The following is a 22,437-nucleotide window of genomic DNA, read 5'->3' as shown; positions in this document are numbered from 1 at the left end:
TAGGTACTCTTCTAAGTATTTTATATATGTTAACTAATTTCTTTCTCAGACAATCTTGTGAAATTGTTACTATTACTTCATTCATTTTATAGGTGAGGAAACCAAGGCACAGAGAAAGGTTTATTAACATGCCTAGGATCTCACAACTAGTCATTTGTGGAGCGTGGAATTGAATTTAGAGGAGGTTGGCCCCAGTATCTGCCGCAACTACTACAGCACTACGGTTGGCCGGGGAAGAAGCCTGCATTCTCCTTGTAGAGTTTTCTATTTATCTTTCCTTTATTTCTTGGAGTGTGTGTATCATATCATATGGTTTTGGAAAAGTGTCTGAAGGTCATCAAAATCTAAGTACTAGGAGGCTAAGATCAGAAAGATAACGCATTCTATAGGTAAAGGGAATTTGCTCCTCATTGTTTTTATCATGGAAAGAAGTTCCACATTTAATTAATTCCTGGTTATTATTATTATAAATTGGTTGAATTACATTGTGGTCTAGTAGATAGGGCTGGGTAATACATTTTGTTCAGAACTTGAGAGCTTGATTTTAAACTTAAAGCCAGCCATTTATATGTAGTTAAATGCTAATATAAAAATATTCAATCATATTTCTTTATGATGATGGAATGAGCAGGGATATGTGTATATGCAAAGCTTGGAAGCAACGTTTTTACAACCGTAGGGTAATAGTACTGTTGCCTAGTGTAAGTAGCTTTTCTCAAGAGACTGTAGGGCTGATTGAAACTGGCCAGTTTCAGATGATTTTTATGGGAGTTATGTTTATTGCAGCTCATTAATGCCATGTTTAATAGTTACTGGTTTTCTGAAATGTTGTCCTGAGTGGAAAGGGGGTTCCACTGCTAGAGGATTAGGACTTAAAATAGTTTTGCGTGAATAACGTAAGTTTGTAACTTATTTCTTGGGAACCTGTTTAAAAGAAAGTGTACTTGAAAGGCCGGGTGTGGTGGCTCATGCCCGAGCTTACTCCCAAAGTGCTGTAATCCCAGCACTTTGGGAGGCCAAGGCTGGTGGATCACCTGAGCTCAGGAATTTGAGACCAGCCTGGCCAACATGGCGAAACCCTGTCTCTACTAAAACAAAAATTAGCTGGGGGTGGTGGTGGGTGCCTGTAATTCCAGGTACTTAGAAGGCTGAGTCAGGAGAATTGCTTGAATCCAGGAGGCAGAGGCTGCAAGGAGCCGAGATTGCACCATCGCATTCCAGCCTGGGCAACAAGAGCAAAACTCCATCTCAAAAAAATAAAAAACAAAGCAAACAAACAAACAAAAACCAAAAAAAAGAAACTATATTCTGGAGACTATATTTTGGAAAATGATTTATAAAAAAATAAAAATAGATCACACTTTATTGTGATGTTTTATGCAGTTTGTATAAACACTGGCTGAATTTAAAATTTTTGCACATGGTATTGAACACATGAAACCTATCAAGATGTTTTAGTATATTGGGTTTGCTATAAAACTAAAGTTTATTCAGGTTTCTTCTTTTGAGAGAGAGATTATGACAAAAGAATAGCTTGACCTTCTGCCCCAAGAATCTTTGTTTTGGCCTTTTTTGCCTTTGTTTTACTTATTTTATATGTCTTGGACCTATTTTTGCCTATTTTGAACCTGTTTTGGAGGGGCTACCAAACTGCCAAACCAATGAACTCATCACAGAAGAGGCAGCTTCACATCCAGAGAATTCATAGTCTCAGCTTTCTGAGTGACACCTAAGATCACTACCTTAATTTTTTTTTATCTGCTAGTCAGTAATTTTCAACAGTCTTTTCTGCTTGGTTTAGGTGTAGTCTGTAAAAGGAAAGCAGGATATTAATCTGCATGAAAACCTGGAGAAATTAGAAAACTTTTGTTGGGTATTACTTTTGCCTGATACCTACTCAAAAGTAGAAACAGAAATACCTTATTATATTATTATATAATATAATAATTATATTAATGCGTGAATAATTGTTATTTATTTGATACCCATTGTATTTTTAATCCTAATGGGTATCAAATAAATAACACAGTTTACAAGGGAAAAAAGTGACCAAAGCACCCTGTGGATGCTTTTGTGAACTTGTGCTTCAGTCTGTGTTTCTGTTTGGTAGGTTTTGATAGGCTAGACTTCTCCAGATACATGAAAACATTAATAATTTAGTAAACAGGCTGAGGTTTTATTGAGGTTTATATGGGCTTAGAAGGGAGGACATGTGTGCTGATTGGTCCATGGGTGGCCATGGGCGGGCCTGGAAAAAGCACCATCCAATTGGCCAGAAGGCATCAAGGAAATTCTCACTCCCAGTAGCAGTGGCACACACCTGTAATCCCAGCCCTTTGGGAGGCGGAGGTGGGTGGATCACTTGAGGTCAGGGGTTCAAAACCAGCCTGACCAACATGGTGAAACCCCATCTCTACTAAAAATACAAAATTAGCTGGGCATGGTGGCACACGCCTGTAATCCTAGCTACTTGGGAGGCTGAGGCAGGAGAATCACTTGAATCTGGGAGAAGGAGGTTGCAGTGAGCCGAGATTGCGCCACCGCACTCCAGCCTGGGCAACAAGAGCAAAACTCCATCTCAAATAAATAAATAAATAAAAAGATAATTTAGTAAAATTAAAGAGTTGAAGTGTAACTTAATAAAACCTTAGCCTTAACAATGCTTTCCCCAGTCTTTAGAGGGAAGATTTGTTTTTAATTTCCTTGTAAATCTCATTCTATAAGGCCCATGCTGGACAGATATGGTGATTAAGATCTGAACTTTTATTTTTTTCTTTCCTATAGCTGACATTAGTAAGAATATAATATATTGTGATATGAGCACCTGGGAAAGAAAAACCAAAGGTGTGATGAAGCACAAATTAAATGAATCTGACATTTCTCCCAACTCCTGGGGAACAATAGTACTTTGAACTGTAATTTACTATGCAGTTAGAGCAATTTAATAGATTAGGTGGACATGCTGTCTACTGTCAGAAATGGCTTTTTTAAAAACATGAATAGTAATACATATATTTATTTTAAACCCTTCTCATATAGCCTTCTCCCGGAGGGTGAGCAGGTTAGGGGGCATAAGTAAATAGAGAACAAATGGAGAGTATAGAATGTGTAGTTTTAGAGGACGATACTGTTTATTTTTATTTATTTTTAAAGTTGATATATAATCATTGTACATAATGTATATATTGTTGGAGTACATGTGATATTTTGATACCTGTATGCCATGTGTAATGATCAGATTACGTTACTGTTGAGCTATCATCATCACAGGATCCTTCGGGTGTCCCTTCGCCAGCCAGAAACCTCTGTGGCCGGCGGCGCCTCTGCTTGAGCTTTGCTCGTGCCTGCTGGGCTGCTTCTGCACACTCGGCCTGCCAGGCTGTGCTCAGCTTGCACCGCCGGCTGGGATCCTTTCCTGCCAAGGGTGCGCCAGGCACGGAGCAGCGAGGGGCGTCTAAGTGCGTGAGCACAGGGTCCGGCCACTGTGCACAGCTAGGCATTCTGGCTGCTGTGGTGGGGTGGGCAGCTCCATGCACCAGCACAGGTGCTGGCTCCATGCGAGGCTGTGGCTGGACCAGACATACCTTAAGCTGCGGGTACCAGTGTCTGGATGAGGGGAACACAGTGGCGCCTGAAAGTTCTGAGATGCCAGGAACCACAGAGCCCCAAAGAGGGTGTTACAGCATGTCACAGCCCTGGCTCAGGGAGCACTGAGTTCTGAGCTCTCAGTAGGGCCGCAGTTCTTCTCTCCTTATTGCCTGCAGTGCGGTGAGTGGGGGTGGAGGTGGGGGTTGTGTTTTACCCTGTTTGTGTTACAGCTCTTTCAGTCATGCCTGCCTGTGGCTCCTGGACTGGTTCAGTACCACCACTGCTTCTTGTTGCATGAGGTGGCTGCCTGGTGCTGGCAGAGGGCGGGAGGGCTATAGTGTTACAGCCCCTTTAGCTCCTGCCCACAGCTGAGCAAGCTGGCCAGGAAAGTGTTACAGCTCCTTTCGTTCCTGCTGTTTGGCGGGTCTTGAGTTTTTTTTTCCACGTCCTGGAAGAATGAAGTTACACGGGCAACTGGAGGGTAAGCAAGGCAGAGAGGAGCTTTATTGAGCAACAGAACAGCTCTCAGTGGAGAGGAGCTAACACCCAAAGTGATTAGCTCCTATCTACAGACAGGTGACGAGTCGCTGAGTCTGGGGGTTTTTATGGGCTCAGGAGGATGACTATGGGCGGCCACAAGCGGGCCTGGAAAAAGCACCATCTGATTAGCCGAAAGGCATCAAGGAAGTTCTCACTCCCAGTAGCCGACTCCACCCAGAACTGGCAGCCCCAACCGTAGGCTACAGGCCCTCCCTGGCTTAAAGGTGGAGTTTCACCAGGGACCCACCGCTTCCTGCCTAGGAACCTGTCTGCCTCCCACCACTATCAATATGCCATCCATGGCGCCCAGGCTGTCCAGCCCGAGGGGCACCTGCGGCCCGCACTGAACCACCCTCAGCCCCTTGACCTCGTTCCCATGCTCATTGGTGCCCAACGTCTGGAGGGAGCCCAGGCAGCAGGGGGCTGGCATGTCAGTGCTGCCGCGAGCACACACACATCCGGACGGCTCGTGACAGTGCCCAGGCTCGGCCACAACTGTTTCCCGCACTGGAGCGGGTGCCAGGGGCAGGGAGAGGCCAGGGAGTGGGAGAAGGCACTTCTGAGCCTGCGGCAGCGCAGGGATGCCTGAGTCTGGAGCTGCAGCTGGGTCGCTGCAGCTGTGCCCTGGGGCGCATGCTCCCATCCTGCCAACTTGGTAGAGCGCAGGGCTCCCACTGGGATCACCTGTTCCCGCCCCCGCCAGCTCCACTAAGCTGCCGCCTACCCCTTCGTGCAGCTGGCATCCTTGCAGTGGCCGCTCCACATGGGCTGCCACTGCTATCATTATGATGTGTTTTGATAAAATAGATCGTTAGATTTTTCTTAAGAGTTCTGCATTTTTCCTTTCTTTTCTTTTTTTGTTTTCCTTTTTTCTTTTGAAGTGAGTCTATGTCACTCAGGCTGGAGTGCAGGGGCACAGTCATAATTCCCTACAGCCTCAAACTCCCGGGCCCGCGCAATCCTTCCGCCTCAGCCTCCCAAGTGTGCTGGGACTACAAGCGTGTGACATCATGTCTGGCTAATTTTTTGTTTCTAAAACTTTTTTAGAGATGGGAATCTCACTTTTTTTTTGCCCAGACTGTTCTCAAACTCCTGACATCAGGTAATCCTCCCTTCTCAGCCTCCCGAGTGTCTGAGATTACAGGTGTGAGTCACCATGCCTGGCAAAATCTGCATTTTTGTAGTGTTTTGTTTTAGTTAAACTTTTCAGCTGAGTGCAAAAAAATGAAAAGATTTGCACATGAATATGCAAACAGGTACGACTGTTGAGAAGAATGAGCTAAGGTTTTAGGGAAGAAAATATTCTTTTTTCTGGCTCATGTGAGAGAATTAGCTCAGCTTAGAAGTTACTTGCTTTTTGATGTGTTACTCGGATGTGTTACCCATATATAGAATCATTAAATCATTATCTTTATACACATTCTTAGTGAGTTGAGATTTTGCTGCTGACACATTTGCAAAAGTTGGGATTGAAAATTAGAGTTTCTTGTTCAGTGCTTTACTACTCTGCTGTTCCAGAAACCTTTAAGTTAAAGTAACAGGTTAAAGTATTTCATATGAAGAGAACTTTATGATTTCATATGACAATATACACACACTGAAAAACATATAACTGTTTAAATATTTTAATGATTACAAATAGTATAACAAAAATTAGTCATAACATAAATGTAAAAATGTTGGTTTTTAAGTAGTGAGTTCAGTGCTGATTGGAATACTAAGGATCTTAATAACCTAGTATAATTTAAGATGAAGAAACAGAAATCATGGCCTTCTTCAGGTTTGAACTTGGCGGGACCCTGTTTGCAGGCTCTACCTGTCTCTGCAGTGGGTTGAGTTCCTCATTGGTCCACTGACCCAGGGGTAGGGAAGAGGTTGGCTGGACTTATTTCTGAATTTGATTGTCAGTAGCCCAGGGTTATAATGATTTCTCACACCTTGGACATACAGAAAATGATAAAATACAATGTTTTTAGAACCTGATTTTGCAAAGGGGCATAGATAAGGTAGATTGTTAGAAGGACCCAAGGGGAATGGTTGGAAGGCATGTTATAGAAGGAGAAGATAAAGAAAGCCTAGATGATTTTTGTCTGTAGAAGAGGAGGGCTGATGGAATTCAGCTGCCTAAGTCTGTATCTAAATCTTGTTTTATGGGATTGAGGTTACATTTCGTTTGTGTGGCTCTTAGGAACAGAAGTCAGATTTCTGCCTTTGAAAAAGGGGAAACCCTTTACCAGTCGCGATTATTAAAGAATGGAATTTCCTGTGTTTTGAGATAGTGAACTCTACATTGAAGTATTCTGCTACTTACTAGAAATTTTGTTCAAGAGTTCAAGAATTAAATGGGGAATTGCTCTGGATGACCGTTAAGATCCCCAAGAGAATTCCAATTCTGTGATCTTAGCTATCAATTAAAGATGTTTATAAATGTTTTATCAACTGTTCTACCCACTTCCTTATTCTTAGATGTATACTATTTCATATTAAACTATCACCAGAGGCCATTAATCATATAAATAAACAGCAATAATTGCATAGACTGATGCGTCATAGAGTGCTTATTATCCTATATTATATAAAATCCTGTGATCATTTTGTTGTTGCCATGGAAGTATAACAGTGGTTGCTTTATGATGACTAAAGCTGGAGGACTATTTTTAGCCAACTTATAAGTCATCTTTGCCAGCTGAAGCATATTCAATTAAATATCCATTAATAGGATAAAGTTTATGGAACTCTGCTAATGACTCTTTTTCCCTCTTCACTTTTAAACATTGTGATGAAATTAAAACTTAGCTAATTGGGCTCAAGGTAACTACAAATGAGATGTGCTTCAAGGATCTTGAATGAGCCTATTTTTTTCTACCTTCTATTTATTTTTTACTGTGTTCTTTCTAAGTCATTCTTCTGAACAGATCCATAGCACATCTGCATCAAAACCAGTGATCAGGGATGGCCTGAGGAAGTGGGGCCGCTTGTGGGGAAAAGCATACTCTGAAGGCCTGGAAATCTACATTTTCAAAAAGGCCTAGAAATTTTGATGTAACAGACATTTGAGGATGATAGCAGGAAGAATTTAGAAATTGTCAGCTAACACCTGTCTTCTAGAATCTGCAAGCATAGACCTACGTGACACCAGTACCAGCAGTACCACCCAGCATATTACTCTAGAAGGAAGCACAGAAATTATCAGGTTTCTTCTCTTTTACTTTGTATCATGGACAAATAAGTAGCTTGCCCAGGGCCATACAGACTGAATCCCATATCTCCACTGAGCCATTTGGTTTTGGTGGGAGTGGACTGAAGAGAAGAACTTTAAAAAATACTATTGGAAAGCTGAACTGGACCAGTGACCAGCCTCTGGATTCCTGTGATGATTTGTATCAGTTACCATTTTGAATATCATGCATATGCTATGGTCACAGATCTCTTAATGCATCACAAGGACAGTTGGAAAACAATTCAGTTGAGATTAATTGGTACTGTGTATTTTCTGGTTGTGGCTTTTCTGCCTTGTCTGTAGTTTACACAGCAATCCATCAAATTATTTCCTTCCTTTTTCTTTTTCTTCCATGTTAGGTATCTGGTTCCTCCCTTCTTTTTCAAAGAGAGGATCAACTTTCTGCCCCAGATCCTTCTTTCTCCTTATCTGTTCTCTACTTCATTTTAGTAACATTTCTGTGCAGACAGCCTAACAGACCTGACCTCAGATCTCTGGCCAGGAAGTTTTTACTCAAATACTTTGACAGTGTTTTACTCATCTAAAAGTGAAGGTGATCCCTAGACAAGTATGAGGCTGAAGGTGCGCCTCATTGGACCTCACATGTGAGCATACGTGCATGGGAACATGGGGGTTCTTTTACAGGTAAAGTCATGGGGAAGACAAGTCATAAACCACAGTGGTTTCTCAAAGGCAGTGATAGAGATAAGATGATGAAGAAACTCCTGTCTTCTCAGTATTCACAGTTTTGTTTGAGAAGGGATGTTTGGAAAGGGGAGGAGTATAATGCTAACGTTATGCCTTGAAGGGATTTATGAGTTGCTCATATTTATATATCATGCATATCATTTGTTTGTGCTCATACTCTTGCTTAACCATTGATAGTACTGTGTGCGAAACTCCACATTTTGATGTACTCTTGTTTTCAGTGATTACCTGGTAATTTTGCCTTCCCCCCATTCTTACCTATCCTAATATGGCCTCTTTTTTTAGCCTTTCCAGGTAAGCAAACCCCAAAGCCTTAGTCGTTGTTTTGAGGAGGTAACTTTAAAATGTATCTATTCTATTGAAAATCTTGTTGCTTTTTCCGCTGAGGATAAATAGCAGTGAATCAGCTAGGAGACCTTTCTGGTAACCTGTCACCCCAAATGTAGACACTCCATTTTGATTTGCCTCAAGCCCCCTTAATAGATGAAGGGTTGGTTTTTGAAAATGAAACTGTAGCTTGTTTAGTAAAATTGCTTGTTTCTGTGGAGGCAATGTGCCAAAATTAGAGGCATCTATGTTACAGCTGTAAAGCTGTCTGGTGCCTCTCAAACAATAACTTTGTCAGTTCATTTTTATGGCTGAGAAAGTAGCTGTCTAGGTGACCAACTTTCTCATAATTGCTTGGGGGTGTTTACTGACTGCCCTTGATCAGACTCCAAACACTTCAGAGGTAGGAGAGCCTAACCTATCTGTAGTCGTTATTTACCCTCAGCCCTCAGCCTGCCCTTTGTTTTTTACTTACAAACAAAAGAGTAAAAGCAACAGGCTGGTCTGTAGGAGCTCTCAGTTACTTTCCCGGCCGCTTCTGTGTGGTTTTAGGTAAGGCAGAGACTGGAACTATATACATCAAACTAATTATCTCAGAGCCCTTTATTAGGTCCAAGCCGCTGGACAACTTAGAGGATTTTTATTAACAATCAAGACTCTTTTGTAAAATTAAGTTAATTTTCGGAGATTGATGGTCCCTTCCAACCTGACACTGGAGTGATGATGGAGTGAATGAGCAGCCTTCTAGATTGGAGAGAAAGTAGCATCAGGTAGATAAACTGTGACTCTGTGTTTTATGGAATATTTGGTTCTTTTTTTTCCATTTCCGTAATCACTCTTGATTTTCCTTAGTAGTTCTAGTCCATACATCCTGGACATTTCCTTCTTGCCTTTGGATTTTAAGTGCATGAGTTAAAAGAACTAAGCTAGTAAACCACATTAGGATGTTGTCAATAAAATGCCCTTACAATGTTGTTAAAGACTTTGCTTTATGGCAAGCACTCTTGCAGGGGCAATGGCAGAGTCAACCCTGAGAGTAGTTAAAAGGGATCCTCTGTGGTTTGCTTTGTAAGCCTCACTAAAGCAACAATAATTGAAATCCTTGAAATATATTGAGTAATGATATGTTGGTAAAGCAATACATGATTATTACTTGTCATACAACTTTCAGGTTGGTGATGTTTTTCATGTTCTTTCATTTGTAACAGATGAATAATGTAAAACAGCTTGTGAGGAGTACAATGACGTTTTGTTGTCTGGTTAATAATTTCAGCACTATTTGCAAAATTGCCCTGCTAGAGCATGACCTAGGAATTGTAAAGCGGAACACAAATAAAATAGGAAATGTGTATTTGCCCATGAATTCTTCGTGGACTTGTTACAAAAATACTTGTTTGCTGTCCTGTCTTTTGCTCACTCCTCTGTCCCGAGAGAAGAGGGCCTTGTGGCCAGGCAAATGCGATGGAAGTGGGAGGTACGTGAAGGAAGAGTAGACAAGGTTTTATTCATCTCTGTTCCCTTTCATAACTCTTCCTAAGAGCAGAGAAAGCTGGTAAGAGAATGATAGGCAACCCTGTTAAAGATTGGGGGCCGGGCACTGTGGCTCACGCCTGTAATCCCAGCACTTTGGGAGGCTGAGGCGGGTGGATCACCTGAGGCCAAGAGTTTGAGACCAGCCTGACCAACATGGTGAAACCCTGTCTCTACTAAAAATACAAAAATTAGCCTGGCATGGTGGCAGACGCCTGTAATCCCAGCAACTCTGGAGGCTGAGGCAGGAGAATTGCCTGAACCCAGGAGGCAGAGGTTGCAGTGAGCCGAGATTGCGCCACTGCAGTCCAGCCTGGACTCGGCCAGTGCAGTGAATAAATTCTGCCTCGTTGCTGCTGAGACCTCCCTTAGTTGCTCTGCTTGCATCAATTTTTAATGAGCAATCTTTCTGATTCTTGTCTCTATAAAATGCGTAAACTTTAGTATGATTATTTAACATCTTAGTCTTCATTTCAACTTGGGGCATTTAAAATTTAAATAGCCTTGTTCTAATAAGCAGAACAGGGGGTAATTTTTTACCCTCAACAAGTTTGTCTAGAGGATACCACTAGGAGTTATACTCACCTGTTCCTATTCATCTCTCCTGGGAACTCCGTCTTGAGTTTGTTATTAGCTGAAATGCTAATACGTGCTCTTTACTCTGTGTGAGAAAGTCCGAGGGCCTCTCGGATGCCCGTCATGGGCCAAAGAGAAAAAAAATGCTGGGATGGTTTGCTTTTAAGGTTTTGAAATGAAGCACTTGATGCTCTTTCTGATGCCTTTGTTTTAATTTTGCTGTTGATATTTGCAAGGACTTTACTTGTTAAATATCAGAAGCCTTTTCTCAGTATTATTGAGTTGTATTTGTATAATTCCTTAGGGCTTTAATGTTTACAAGGTCCTGGTTTAAGTATAAATAAGTTTATCTTTGGATTACCTGCCGTTCCAAACCTGACATTAAAGATCAAAACAAAGAAAGATGGGATCTTAGTATTCATTTAAATAAGTTTAACTGGCTAGGCACAGTGACTCACACCTGTAATCTCTGCCCTTTGGGTGGCTGAGGTGGGAGGATCGCTTGAGGCCAGGAGTTCAAGGCCAGCCTGGGCAACATGGTGAGACCACATCTCTACAAAAAAATACAAAAATCAGCTGCGCATGTAGTGGCTTGTCTGTAATCCTAGCTACTCAGGAGGCTGTGGTGAGAGGATCACTTGACCCCAGGAGGTTGAGGCTGCATTGAGCTGTGATCATGCCACTACACTCCAGCCTAGGTGACAGACCGAGACCCTGTCTCAAAATAAATAAATAAGTTTAAATGATAAGGTAATCCTGAATGTTGTTTATTTGTAGAGTAAGTAAATTATGTTTCAAATTGGGACAAGGTGATGAAGTTTAACTTGAAGAGCAGAGTCCTGAGACCCTGGGAGATTCAGCTTTACCGTCAGTCTGGATGTATGGAACCCACTATTTTTTGTTTTTCCAGAGATCAATTTCTTGGACCCTTTCTCAGAGGTCTTCTACCTAACTCTTCAATTATTTCTGTTGCTGGATCAGACTTTCACCAAATGCTCATGCTGCTTGAGTTGCCTGGGCTATGTGCCTGACTCCATGCTGAGATACACAGAAATCTCAGGCCAAAAGCTGGGTCTCCCCTCCCCCCACATGGTTCTGTGCACCTGTGCATTACTCATTCCACATGCCATTCTCTCCATAATTAAGAACAGAAATGTTTGTTCTCGTCAATGTCATTGTGTCCTTGGCATCCTGCACAAGGTCTGGCAGTTACATTGGGTTCAACAAAGGTTTGTTGAACTGAACAAAGTAACAACCAAGAGTTCTAAAAACTGGAGTTGAAGATTATACTACAAGCCTGTTTCCTGGTACCTGATGTCTTTGACAGTCTTAAAGCTTGCATTTCTGTAGCCCTGAATTTAAATCAAGTTCTTTTTGAAACCATGTTAGGTCATCATGCCTGCTGTGAATGGATTCACCAGCTTTCTGTACCATTCATTGCTAGTTACTGAATTTTGAATATTCTTCCCCCACCCACTCTACGGATAATTGTTATTGTCCAGCTCCAGAGTTCCTTGCCTCTAATGAAACAATTGCTGCTGCTTTATGCAGTAGTTTGTTGTTTATGTATGTGTTAAAAATCTTCTGTGTGACTTTCAATTCCTTACATCATCTTGCACAATGAATGTTGATTGAATTTAATAAAACACAAGCTAAGAAAAGCATAGTATTATATATTTACACAGTAAGCGTATAGGTTTTTTTTTTTTTTTTTTTTTTAACCATTTAAGCCTAAAAATAACTTGATAAAGTAGCTAATTGGGTAGATTCCTCAATTTCAATGAAACTGAGGAAAATTGGGATTTAAGAAGCTTGTCTTATGTGAGAATTAAACCCTGGTCTTTCTGCTCCTGATGCCCTTAAAACAGCTAAGTAACAAAACAGGTTCAAAGAGGAATGTTTGAAAGAAAATACTTGAATTTCAAATTGGCAAGACAGAATTGTTAACTAATGCCGGCCTTGTGATTTGAAATGGCCAAGTGAGAAGATGATGGCTTCCCTTATTTAAGAATTCTATCAGCAACTCAGTTTTGGTTCTTGGTAGTGATATACGTTAAGGTTTTAGCAGGAAAATTTAGTTATGGAGCAATTTGTTCTTTTGACCACTTGCTCCTTTTTAAAGACAATGACTGGACCAGACTAGAAATTCTTGAAATAAAGCCAATGCCAGAGAAACGGAGATCGACTTTCAGAAACAGAAGGCTGGTCCTTTGATTTACAGCTATCAGAGGACATCCCAAAAGTTCGCACACCCAACTTTCCAAGATTTCCTAGAAATTGGGGAAACAGAACAGGTAATCTGGGTAGACACAGAGGAATAGGGTTGGGGGAAGTAGACAACTATGACAAACCAGACACCCTTCCCTTGTTCTTTTTATTTTCTTATTTTTTAATAACCATAATTAGGTTATCGTGAAGATACTACATTTTCAAGAGGAGGATATTCTTGCCAAGCTACAACATGGAAAGATACTTTAGAAAGAAAGAATGTGAAGAGCAAAAAAACTCACTTGCTCATCTACGAAACTGTGTAACTCATTTGCTCATTTGGCGTCTGTGGTGAATGATTACACTGTGTTAACCTCTTTGTTCACATGGTATTTTTCTTCTACTGGGGCAGTGCTTTAAGTTGTTAAGATGTTACTCATCAAGGCACAGTGCTAGGCACTTTGTATGCATTACATCTTCTAGTCCTTAACCCTTGAAATTAGCACCTGTCATCCCTTTTGGTAGGCCAAAAGTGTTGATCAGACAGTTTTAAGTAATTTGCCCCAAGGTCATGCTAGAAAGTGATGGAGTCCAGGTGCAAACCCAAGCCTCCCCAGCGCCTTCCTGGCCCGTTTCCTCTCTGGGTGGATGCCATTGGGAAGAAGTAGTTTTGGTTGGGGAGACCAGTATGCCTTCCCTCATTTCACCTGAGCCAGAGGAATGTGCCATCAGTACCTAGCTTCTGTGTGAAAATAACACCTGGAAAGAAGATGAGTTTGCCAGCAGCAGTTTAAGGAACAAGAGATCTTACTTTCAAAGGAAAGTGTAATTAGAAAAAGAAGGAGAACAGAGTTCTCGTCCCTGTTGTTCCATCTCTTGCCTGCTCTTTCCTGGGCTGGTCAGTTGCTTCTGGGCCTCAGTTTGTTTATTTGTAAAACTGTGAGACTTCTATTATATCCCAAGGGCCTTTGACCTCCTCAGTTCTGCAGTTACTAAGGTTTCCACAAGATAATAATCTCTTTAAATCTTGTAAAATTTATACAGTGCCTGAAATGCCTCCTTGTGTTTATTTATTTATATGTCTGTATCCCCACGCAGTTGCTTGTGGATAGACAATGCATCTGTTGGCTTTTGCATAGCACAGTGTCTAGAAATAGTGTCTTTGCAAATATGAATGTATATGGAATAAAAATGTGCTCTCAAGAGATTTATATGCCGTTGCTGTTTGGTAGCTTGTTAGTAACCCCAGTTTTACTATCTTATCTTTCTTTGGTTATTGGCATAATTTTTCAATTCTTTTTTTGTTAAGGTGAAATGCATAGAACATAAAATTAACTCATTTAGTAAATACACCTATTCACAATGTTATGCAACCACTAACTCTGTTTCCAAAATGTTTTTCATCACCCCAAAAAGCTGTACCTATTGAGCGGATGCTCCTCAGTCCTGCAAACCTTCCACCCACCCTCCTGCCTCAGCCTTTGGCAACCACCAATCTGAGTTCTGTTTCTGTAGATTCATTTATTGTGAATATTTCATATAAGTGGAATGACACAATATGGGTGATCTTTTGGGTCTAATCCTAATGCTTTCAAGCTTTGTCAGCATTGTAGCTTGTATTAGTGCTTCATTCCTTTTTATGGTTGAGTAGTATTCTATTGTTTGTACCTACCACATTTTATCCATCCATCTTCTGATGGACATTTCAGCTGTTTCTATCTTTTGAGTATTGTGAACATGAACACATGTACAGGCTGCTATGAACATGCCTATAGATGTGTTTGTTTATGTGTTTTCAATTCTCTTGGATATATTACTTTCAATGGCAAAAAGCAATTACTTTTGTACCAACCTAATACAACTAAAAGTGGAATTAGTGGGTCATAAGGGAATTTTACATTTAACTTTTTAAAGGAAGTGCTACACTTTTCCACAGTTTCTGTTTTACTTGCCTACCAGCAGTGTAAAAGTTTCCAATTTCTCCACAAACTTGCCAACATTTGTTATTTTCTCTGTGTGTGTGTGTCTTTGTCTTTTAATAGCCATCCTAGTGTGTGTGAAGTGGTATCTCATCATGGTTTTGATTTGTATTTTCCTCATGATTAATGTTGTTGAGCATCTTTTTATGTGTATGCATGTGTTTGTGTGTTGGCTATTTATGTATTATCTTTGGAGAAATGTCTATTCATTTAGCCATTTTTAAGTTGGGTTGTTTGTCTTTTTGTTGAGTTGTGAGAGTTCTTCATGTATTCTGGATACAAGTCCTTTATCAAATATGATTTGGAAATATTTTTCCCATTCTATAGGATGTGTTTTCATTTTCTTAGTAATGTCTTTTGATACACAAAAGTTTCTAATTTTAACGAAGTTCTTTTTATCTATATTTTGTTGCTTGTACTTTTGGTGTCTACGGATCTGTTGCCAAATGCAGTGTCATGAAGATTTACTTCTGTTTTCTTCTAAGAGTTTTATTATTTTTTTAAGCTTCTATAAGTAGGTCTATGATCCATTTTGAGTTGATTTTGGTATATGATATGTGATGGGGTCCAAGTTCATTCTTTCTGCCTATTTGGGGTCCCTGGAATTTTGATAATATTACATTGACTCTAGATCACTTTGAGTATTATTGCTAGCTTAATAATAAATCTTCCATGGATGGGTGTGGTGGCTCATGCCTGTACTGCCAGTACTTTGGAGGCCGAGGAGTATCACTTGAGCCCCAGGAGTTCGAGATCAGCCTGGGCAATATAGTGAGACTCTGGCTCTATTAAAATCAATCAATCAATCAGTCTTCTGTTTCATGCTACTATTTAGCAATGCTTTGTAGTTTCAGTATACAAACCATTTACTCCATTGATTAAATTTATTTCTAGGTATTTTATTCTTTTGGATGCTGTTGTGATTGGAATTGTTTTCTTAATTTTCTGATTATTCATTTCTGGTGTGTAAAAACACAATTGGCTTTTGTGTGCAGATATGATACCTTGCAGCTTTACTGAATTAGTGTGCTAGCTCTAGTAATTTTTTTGTGGGATCTTTGAGATTTTCTGTATGTTGCGATATGTCATATGTGAGTAGATAAATTTTATTTCCAATTTGGGTGCCTTTCTTTTTCTTGCCTAATTGTTCTGGCTAGAACTTCCAGTAAAATGTTGAATCTCAGTGGTGAAGGTCGGCATCCTTGTCTAGTTCCTGATGTTGGGGGAAAGTCTGGTTCATATAGTCTTCTGTCTCATGAAGTCAGAGCTTATCAAAGCATGGTCCCTAGACAGCAGCATCCACACCACCTGAGAACTTGTTAGAAATACTCATTCTTGGGGATTCCCTCTAAACTTTCCAGTTCTGACACTGTGCGGAGTGGGGCCTAGCAATTTGTATTTTAAGAAACGCTCTAGGTGATGTGGATGCACATTGAAGTTGAAGAACCACTGCAGCAGAGTTCGAATTTCTTTGAAGTTAGTGTCTGTGCTTTATTTTCTTTGTATTCCTTTTAGTTCCCTTGTGGGATTAATCAGTGTTGAATAATTTAAAAAAAAAAAAAAAGGAAATTCAGAGCTAACCAAATTGCCTACATTATCTCTTAGCTTGTGTAAGAGTCTTGAGTCACTATGAATGGTTAGAGATTCATCATCAGACATTTATGAGATTCATCAGAAGATCTCACATTTTGTATGCAGTATTAGACCCATTGCAAACAGCTTAAGTGTACTAGTATTTAGACCATTTGTTCTGATAATTACTTTCACCATTATTATCTGTTTACCTACTAGCTGTGGCCTTATAGCTACTTCTGCCAACAAGAATTTCTGTTCCTCAGCAATTTAAAAAGACGGAAGGGTCACTTTTATAGAATATATTGGATTTTATCACATTGTTATTTCATCTTTGCCTTATTTTCTCATTAGTTTTATCTTGCTGTGTTGTGATATCAACTCCTTTGCATCCTTTTTGAGCAAGACGATATTTAAATCAATTAGGAAAAAATGTAATCTATTGCAACTAAGGGCTATTGTTGAAAAATAGCCATTTAGTCATACAAGTACCAGTTTATAGACAAGTCCAATAATTATATGAATTCATTACCTGTTTACATGTATTACATGAATACTCAGATGATAAAAATACCGTTTAAACGTGCCTGAAATTATAATATAATTGATTAGTTTATGGCTGATCTTTTTCTAAGACTTGTTTTAAATGATGATTTATACCCTGGATTCCCAGTTGCCACCACTTTGAGATTTCCAAACTTTATTTGTAATTCATCTAATTAATCTAGTTCTGTCTGCTCCCAGAATGGGTGAATGTTGTGAAGATAGCATCTGAGATGTGTGAGCTCTAGGTCAGTGGTTCCAACCGTTTTGGCACCAGGGACTGGTTTCGTTGGAAGACAATTCTTCCACGGATTGGGGGTGAGGGAGACTGTTTCAGAATGAAACTGTTTCACCTCAGATCATCAGGCATTAGTTAGATTCTCATAAGGAGCACACAGCCTACATCCCTCTTCACGATAGAGTTCGCTGCTGATTAGGAATCTAATGCGGCTGCTGATCTGACAGGAGGCGGAGCTCAGGCAGTAATGCTGGCTTGCCCACTGTTCATCTCCTGCTGTGCAGCCTGGTTCCTAACAGGCCACGGACCACTATTAGTGGTTGGGCACCCCTGCTCTTGGGGATCCCTGGTAGCAGGGAAGAAATAGAGGGTGAGGCAGAATGATCTTGCAGCCTTGGTGCGGGCTCAGGAGCTCTCCAAGAGCTTGTGTGGTCCTAAGAATACAATGTTGCTGGTCTTTCCTTTTGTCTCTTTGATGTATGAATACTGTCATAGAATCATTGCATTAATTACCATTGATTGAATAATAAAGGCTCTCCAACGTTTCTGGTTCAAGGTTTAAGTAAATGAAAAATAAACTCATTAACAAATGCTAGCGGACTTTTAAGACTTTTAGGAACTTTAGGAAGAGAAATTAGTGTTTTAATTAGGGAAAGATTACAATAATATTGGACATTCTCAAACACAGTTGAGCAGAGATAGTAAACTCACAGATTGGGAAATAAATGTTTAGGAAGACAATAACTATGGTGAATGAGATTTTATTTTGCTAGCTTTTAAACTCCAAATTGCTTATAGTTGTAATGGTTGATTTCAGAAAGGAGAGGAACTTGGGGTTCTAAGGCAAGGTAGAGTTTTGGAAACTATTAGTGCATATTGTTAAATGTCCTTTGAAATAGTTTTGATGACAGTGACAAAAGGGGGAACAAACATGTTAAAGTCATTTGGCTACTCTTGAAATCAAGACTGTGAACAAAACCTTTTCTAGCTGTAAATCACATACTTGTCCTACATTCTTTAAAGCATTTTACACAAATGACTTTAACAGTTTTAGGGGTCATGCCTAGGGTTAAGAGACTATTTGCATGGTAAACATTTTGGTGATTAAAAAGCAATACTTTATTGAGGTGGTAGCACCTCTGTTCACACTCTGTACTGTGAAACATTTTATTTTTACCTAATGAGGAAGGATTGTTCCCTAAGTCAATGTTGTACCAAGTGTATACTTGTTGATTTTATGTTGCATGGGTATGGACTATTAAAAAGCTTTAGTACTTGTAATAGTAACAAAAAAATGTTTAAAAAGCAACCAAAACTATCAATAAAATCATAAAAAGCGTTGTAAAGAATAATGATAACTAGTAACATTTTGATGAGTGATTATTGTGCCACGCACTGCTCTAAGCGCTTTTGCGTGTCATGAATTTAATCTTTAAACCTGACCGTATGAAGTAAGAACTGTTATTCTCACTTATGACCATTAGGAAGTAAGGCGCAGAAAGGCTAAGTGAATTGTTCAGGGTCATACCACCAGTGTGAATAGTGAGCTGGGGAATAAAACCAGGCAGACCACGCTCTTAACGTCTGCTGCATCGAGCTGTGTACATCAGCCCTTGAATTTCACAGACAGTGCTCAGGATGGCGCAGACATCCCGTTGTTTATGATTTATTTTTAATGAATCAATTAAAATACAAATATTAAGTAAATACACAACTCTCTGTATGGTTATGTCAAAAATGCTGAAGCTGACGGGAAAAATGGTTTTGGAAACCAATGCCTTCAGTGATTGGTGGATGTGTTGGTTTAAATTATACTTAAGAATTAAATTGGGTCATGCAGCGATCCATTTTTATGCCATTCTCTTCTTTTGCTGTGTTTATTTTTTACAGTTACAGAGATGATCAGATAGTTTAGTGATTTGGTGTATTATCCGTGAATTTGGATTGAATGCTTGGCACTTGGAATGTTAGATAAATATACAAATGTTCTTCCCTGCTCCTGTTTTCTTTCCTATTTCACAGACTTGTTCTTATGCTCACCAGTGTCCCTGTCCCTTTTTTCCCTACTGAGTCCTCTCCTGTGAAGTGGTCATAACACTGGCTGTACTGTGAAGTGAAAGATCCATTGTATGCACATTTAAATGCAGCACTGGATGGCAGGATCTGCCTTTTGCCAAATAAAGTGTTGTATTTCTCTTGGTTTTTGTTCCAGCTGAGCAATTTTCATTGCCGACAGCACAACATACATTAGGATAAAGCAAATAAACAATGCAAGGCACTTGGAGCCAGGAAGTCCCATCTTGGACTAGAAACACAAAGTTTTTCTATTGACATTTGGGAGGTGGACTGCTAAATAGGCGAGCCAGCCACCAAATAGAAAACCAGTGGCCATGAGGTTCTTGCACTTCTAGGGAAACCATTTGTTTAATCGTTAGATCTTTGAAAGGTGTCCGAAGTTGATTTTGATGTAACAGCGGCCAGTTTCTTTGTAATTAAATATTAACTCAAAACCATATCTTGGGTAATTGTTAACCTTGCCATTCGTTGTTTGCCTTAGACATGTAATTAACATTCATTGAATTTAGCTTTTTGTTGTTATTCACGTCTTTTATTAACTCATACACAATTGCTTGTCTTCTGTTTTTAAAAACGTTTTTGGGAAGACAGAGTCTTGCTCTGTGCGCAGGCTGGGGTGTGGTGGCTTGATCATGACTTACGGTAGCCTCGACCTCCTGGGCCCAAGCCATCCTCCCACCTGAGCCTTCCAAGTAGCTAGGACCACAGACACGCACCACCATGCCTAGCAACTTTTTAATTTTTTGTAGAGATGGGATCTTGCTATGTTGCCCAGGCTGGTCTCAAACTCCTGGGCTCAAGTGAGCCACAGCGCCGAGCCTTGTCTTCTGGTTTGTTGAAGCAGTAAGTCAGACAATATTTGCTACAATAATGTCTGTCAAATGTTTGTGTCTGGCCATAAAAACTCCAGCACCACATTCATCTGAAGGACACTGCTAGTGAAGGCCACTCATTTTGCTGTTGTCATCTACCTTATCGTATCTCAGGACATCCAGCTTAATCTTTTTCTAGTACGTTTGTTCTTCTTGGGAGTGGTATGACTACTTCTATGAAGTCCCAACACAAGATGAAGAGTGGACTCCTTTTGAATGTGTAGTTAAGACAGAGTATGTTCATCTTTCAGTTGCTTGCCAGCAAAGATCAGTCTCTGCTGATCAGGAGAAATTCCTTCTTTATTCCGGATCTTGGCCCTTGGATTTTCTATTGTGTCCAAGGGTTCAACCTTGAGAGTAGTGCTTTTTCTGTAAGGACTTTTACGAAAATCTGCATTTTGGTCGTGGTTCCATCCCAGATGGTGGATCAGAAAGCTGAATTTCCTATTTTGAAACAAATTTCTTGTTAATTTAATGCTTTACTTTGAAAAATCCAAGTAAATTTGGCATTCATATTTTTAATAGTTCCTTATTTTAAAATATGATCTAGGCCTGATGCAGTGGCTCACACCTGTAATCTCAGCACTTTGGGAAGCCGAGGTGGGTGAATTACGAGGTCAGGAGTCTGAGACCAGGCTGGCCAACGTGGTGAAACCCCGTCTCTACTGAAAATAAAAAAATTATCTGGGCGTGGTGGCAGGCATCTGTAATCTCAGCTACTCAGGAGACTGAGGCAGGAGAATTGCTTGAACCTGGGAGGCAGAGGTTGTAGTGAGCCGAGATTGCACCATTGCACCCCAGCCTTGGCAACAAGAGCAAGACTCCGTCCAAAAAAAAGATCTATTTTTTCCCCCTGCCTTATTCAGTTGGTTTGGAATAATTTAAGGATCTCTTCTATTTCAAATTATGGCATGTTACAGTAATTTATTAAAAATGATAATCTAGCTGAAAATCATAAACCCAAAGTCTGTAGGAGCTTTTTAAACCAGAATAGAAAATAATTTTATAATTGATTTGTTTAAATATTGATTAATTATACATTCTTTTAAAGGCCAAATAAAAAGAAAGAAACTTTTTGCCCCACTCTGTTAGACTGCTATTAACTGAGCAATCTTGGTTTATGGAACTTGAGGTTTTGGGAATCATTAAATATTTATAAAGATACTTATAGTTTTGGGTTTTTTGTTTGTTTTCTTTGAGTTGTATAGTTGGAGAATTCCTTTTCATTTGTGGTTTCAGGTTTAGCTTTAAGGCAATATATACCAACTTTTGAAGAAAGATTGTCAAAGTGATTAATTATCTTCAGTATGGATAGTACATTGAAAACACTGATTATTTTGAATAATGCATGTTTCTTCAGCTATTAACATCTGACTCATCTCTTTTAGGACCTGCTGAGGTTCCCATGATGTCACCCAATGGATCCATTCCTCCCATTCATGTGCCTCCGGGTTATATCTCACAGGTAATCCATTTGATGGACTTCTCTACTCACTATGGACACTACGTTACTCCAACAGAGTATACGTTGAGGCTTCAAAGCCATATTCCAGGAGTTAATTTAGATATCATAGTGCTAGATTTGCCATCATTTTGTGGCACCACATGGTATTTCTTGTGTTTTGCCACTTGACGTACTGGAGAGCCAGAGAAAAGGAAACGTAGAAGGCCTACTAGACTGTCCTCTGGCAAGTGGCGTTTTTATGTTTGATTGGTTGTGAATTCTTTATGGAGTCTCCTGCTTTAGAAATTTCCTTCCACCTGTAATACAACTTTCTGGAAGAAAATTCATAGATTGAGTTAGTTAACATATTAAAGGAGACATAGCTCACATAAACAGGGCCTGCCTTCTGTTATAGATGGAAAAAAATGGAGTTCCATTGCTCCACGGTGTGGTATCACCTGGGCTTGGTGAATTACTGAGTATGATGTGAGGACTTGGCTGTTTGCATTTAAATTTCTCTGAGGTTTGGTTTTCTAAGTAAAATGATGGTAATAGGAATCTCAGAGATCTATTGGAAGCGTAAAAAAGCTTAAAGGATGAAGTTATGTTCCTGTGCCTGAATGAGGTATAAAATGTTTTGCATGGCTGGAACATTGTGGACATCTGTATATACTTTAGATTTTGTCCTAGCCTCAGCACAATATACAAATCTCCTGTTTCTGCATAGCTACCTTTCCAAATACCTAACAAACTATTTTTCTATCTTTCTGCCTTTTTGTTCTTCCTACTTAGCATAAAATGAAAAATATTTACAATTTTACTCTCCAGAGATGATAATCACTGTGCTAACGTTTTTTTGATTATATCCTTCCAGATGGATTTTTCTTTTCTTTACTCTTTCTCTGTCTCTCAGCCTCTGCTTTTAAAGTGGTTTAAAAATATGTAATTTTCAGTTTTTAATGATTTTGCTAGGATGAAAAATTGGCAGCTACATAGGAAAGTTGCTGAAGCAGAGG

The 22,437-nt window shown here is 39.8% G+C and overlaps 1 protein-coding gene and 1 pseudogene across 4 annotated transcripts in view; one reads left to right on the top strand and one right to left on the bottom strand.

Annotated features, from left to right (window-relative positions):
- FNDC3B (fibronectin type III domain containing 3B) overlaps positions 1–22,437 on the top strand; it is a 360,789-nt gene that overhangs the window by 165,305 nt on the left and 173,047 nt on the right. For all 4 annotated transcript variants that reach the window (XM_007972094.3, XM_007972095.3, XM_073023462.1 and 1 more), the window contains exon 4: positions 21,366–21,442. In XM_007972094.3, coding sequence (XP_007970285.2) covers positions 21,366–21,442 — 77 coding nt within the window. The remainder of the gene's footprint in view (positions 1–21,365; positions 21,443–22,437) is intronic.
- LOC119620727 (ubiquitin-ribosomal protein eS31 fusion protein-like) lies at positions 19,346–20,374 on the bottom strand (annotated as a pseudogene).

Source organism: Chlorocebus sabaeus, chromosome 15 (genome assembly GCF_047675955.1).
Source record: "Chlorocebus sabaeus isolate Y175 chromosome 15, mChlSab1.0.hap1, whole genome shotgun sequence".
NCBI classification, from domain to species: Eukaryota; Metazoa; Chordata; class Mammalia; order Primates; family Cercopithecidae; genus Chlorocebus; species Chlorocebus sabaeus.
Note: the sequence above shows the minus strand (reverse complement) of the source record. Positions and strands in the feature narration are given on the sequence as shown.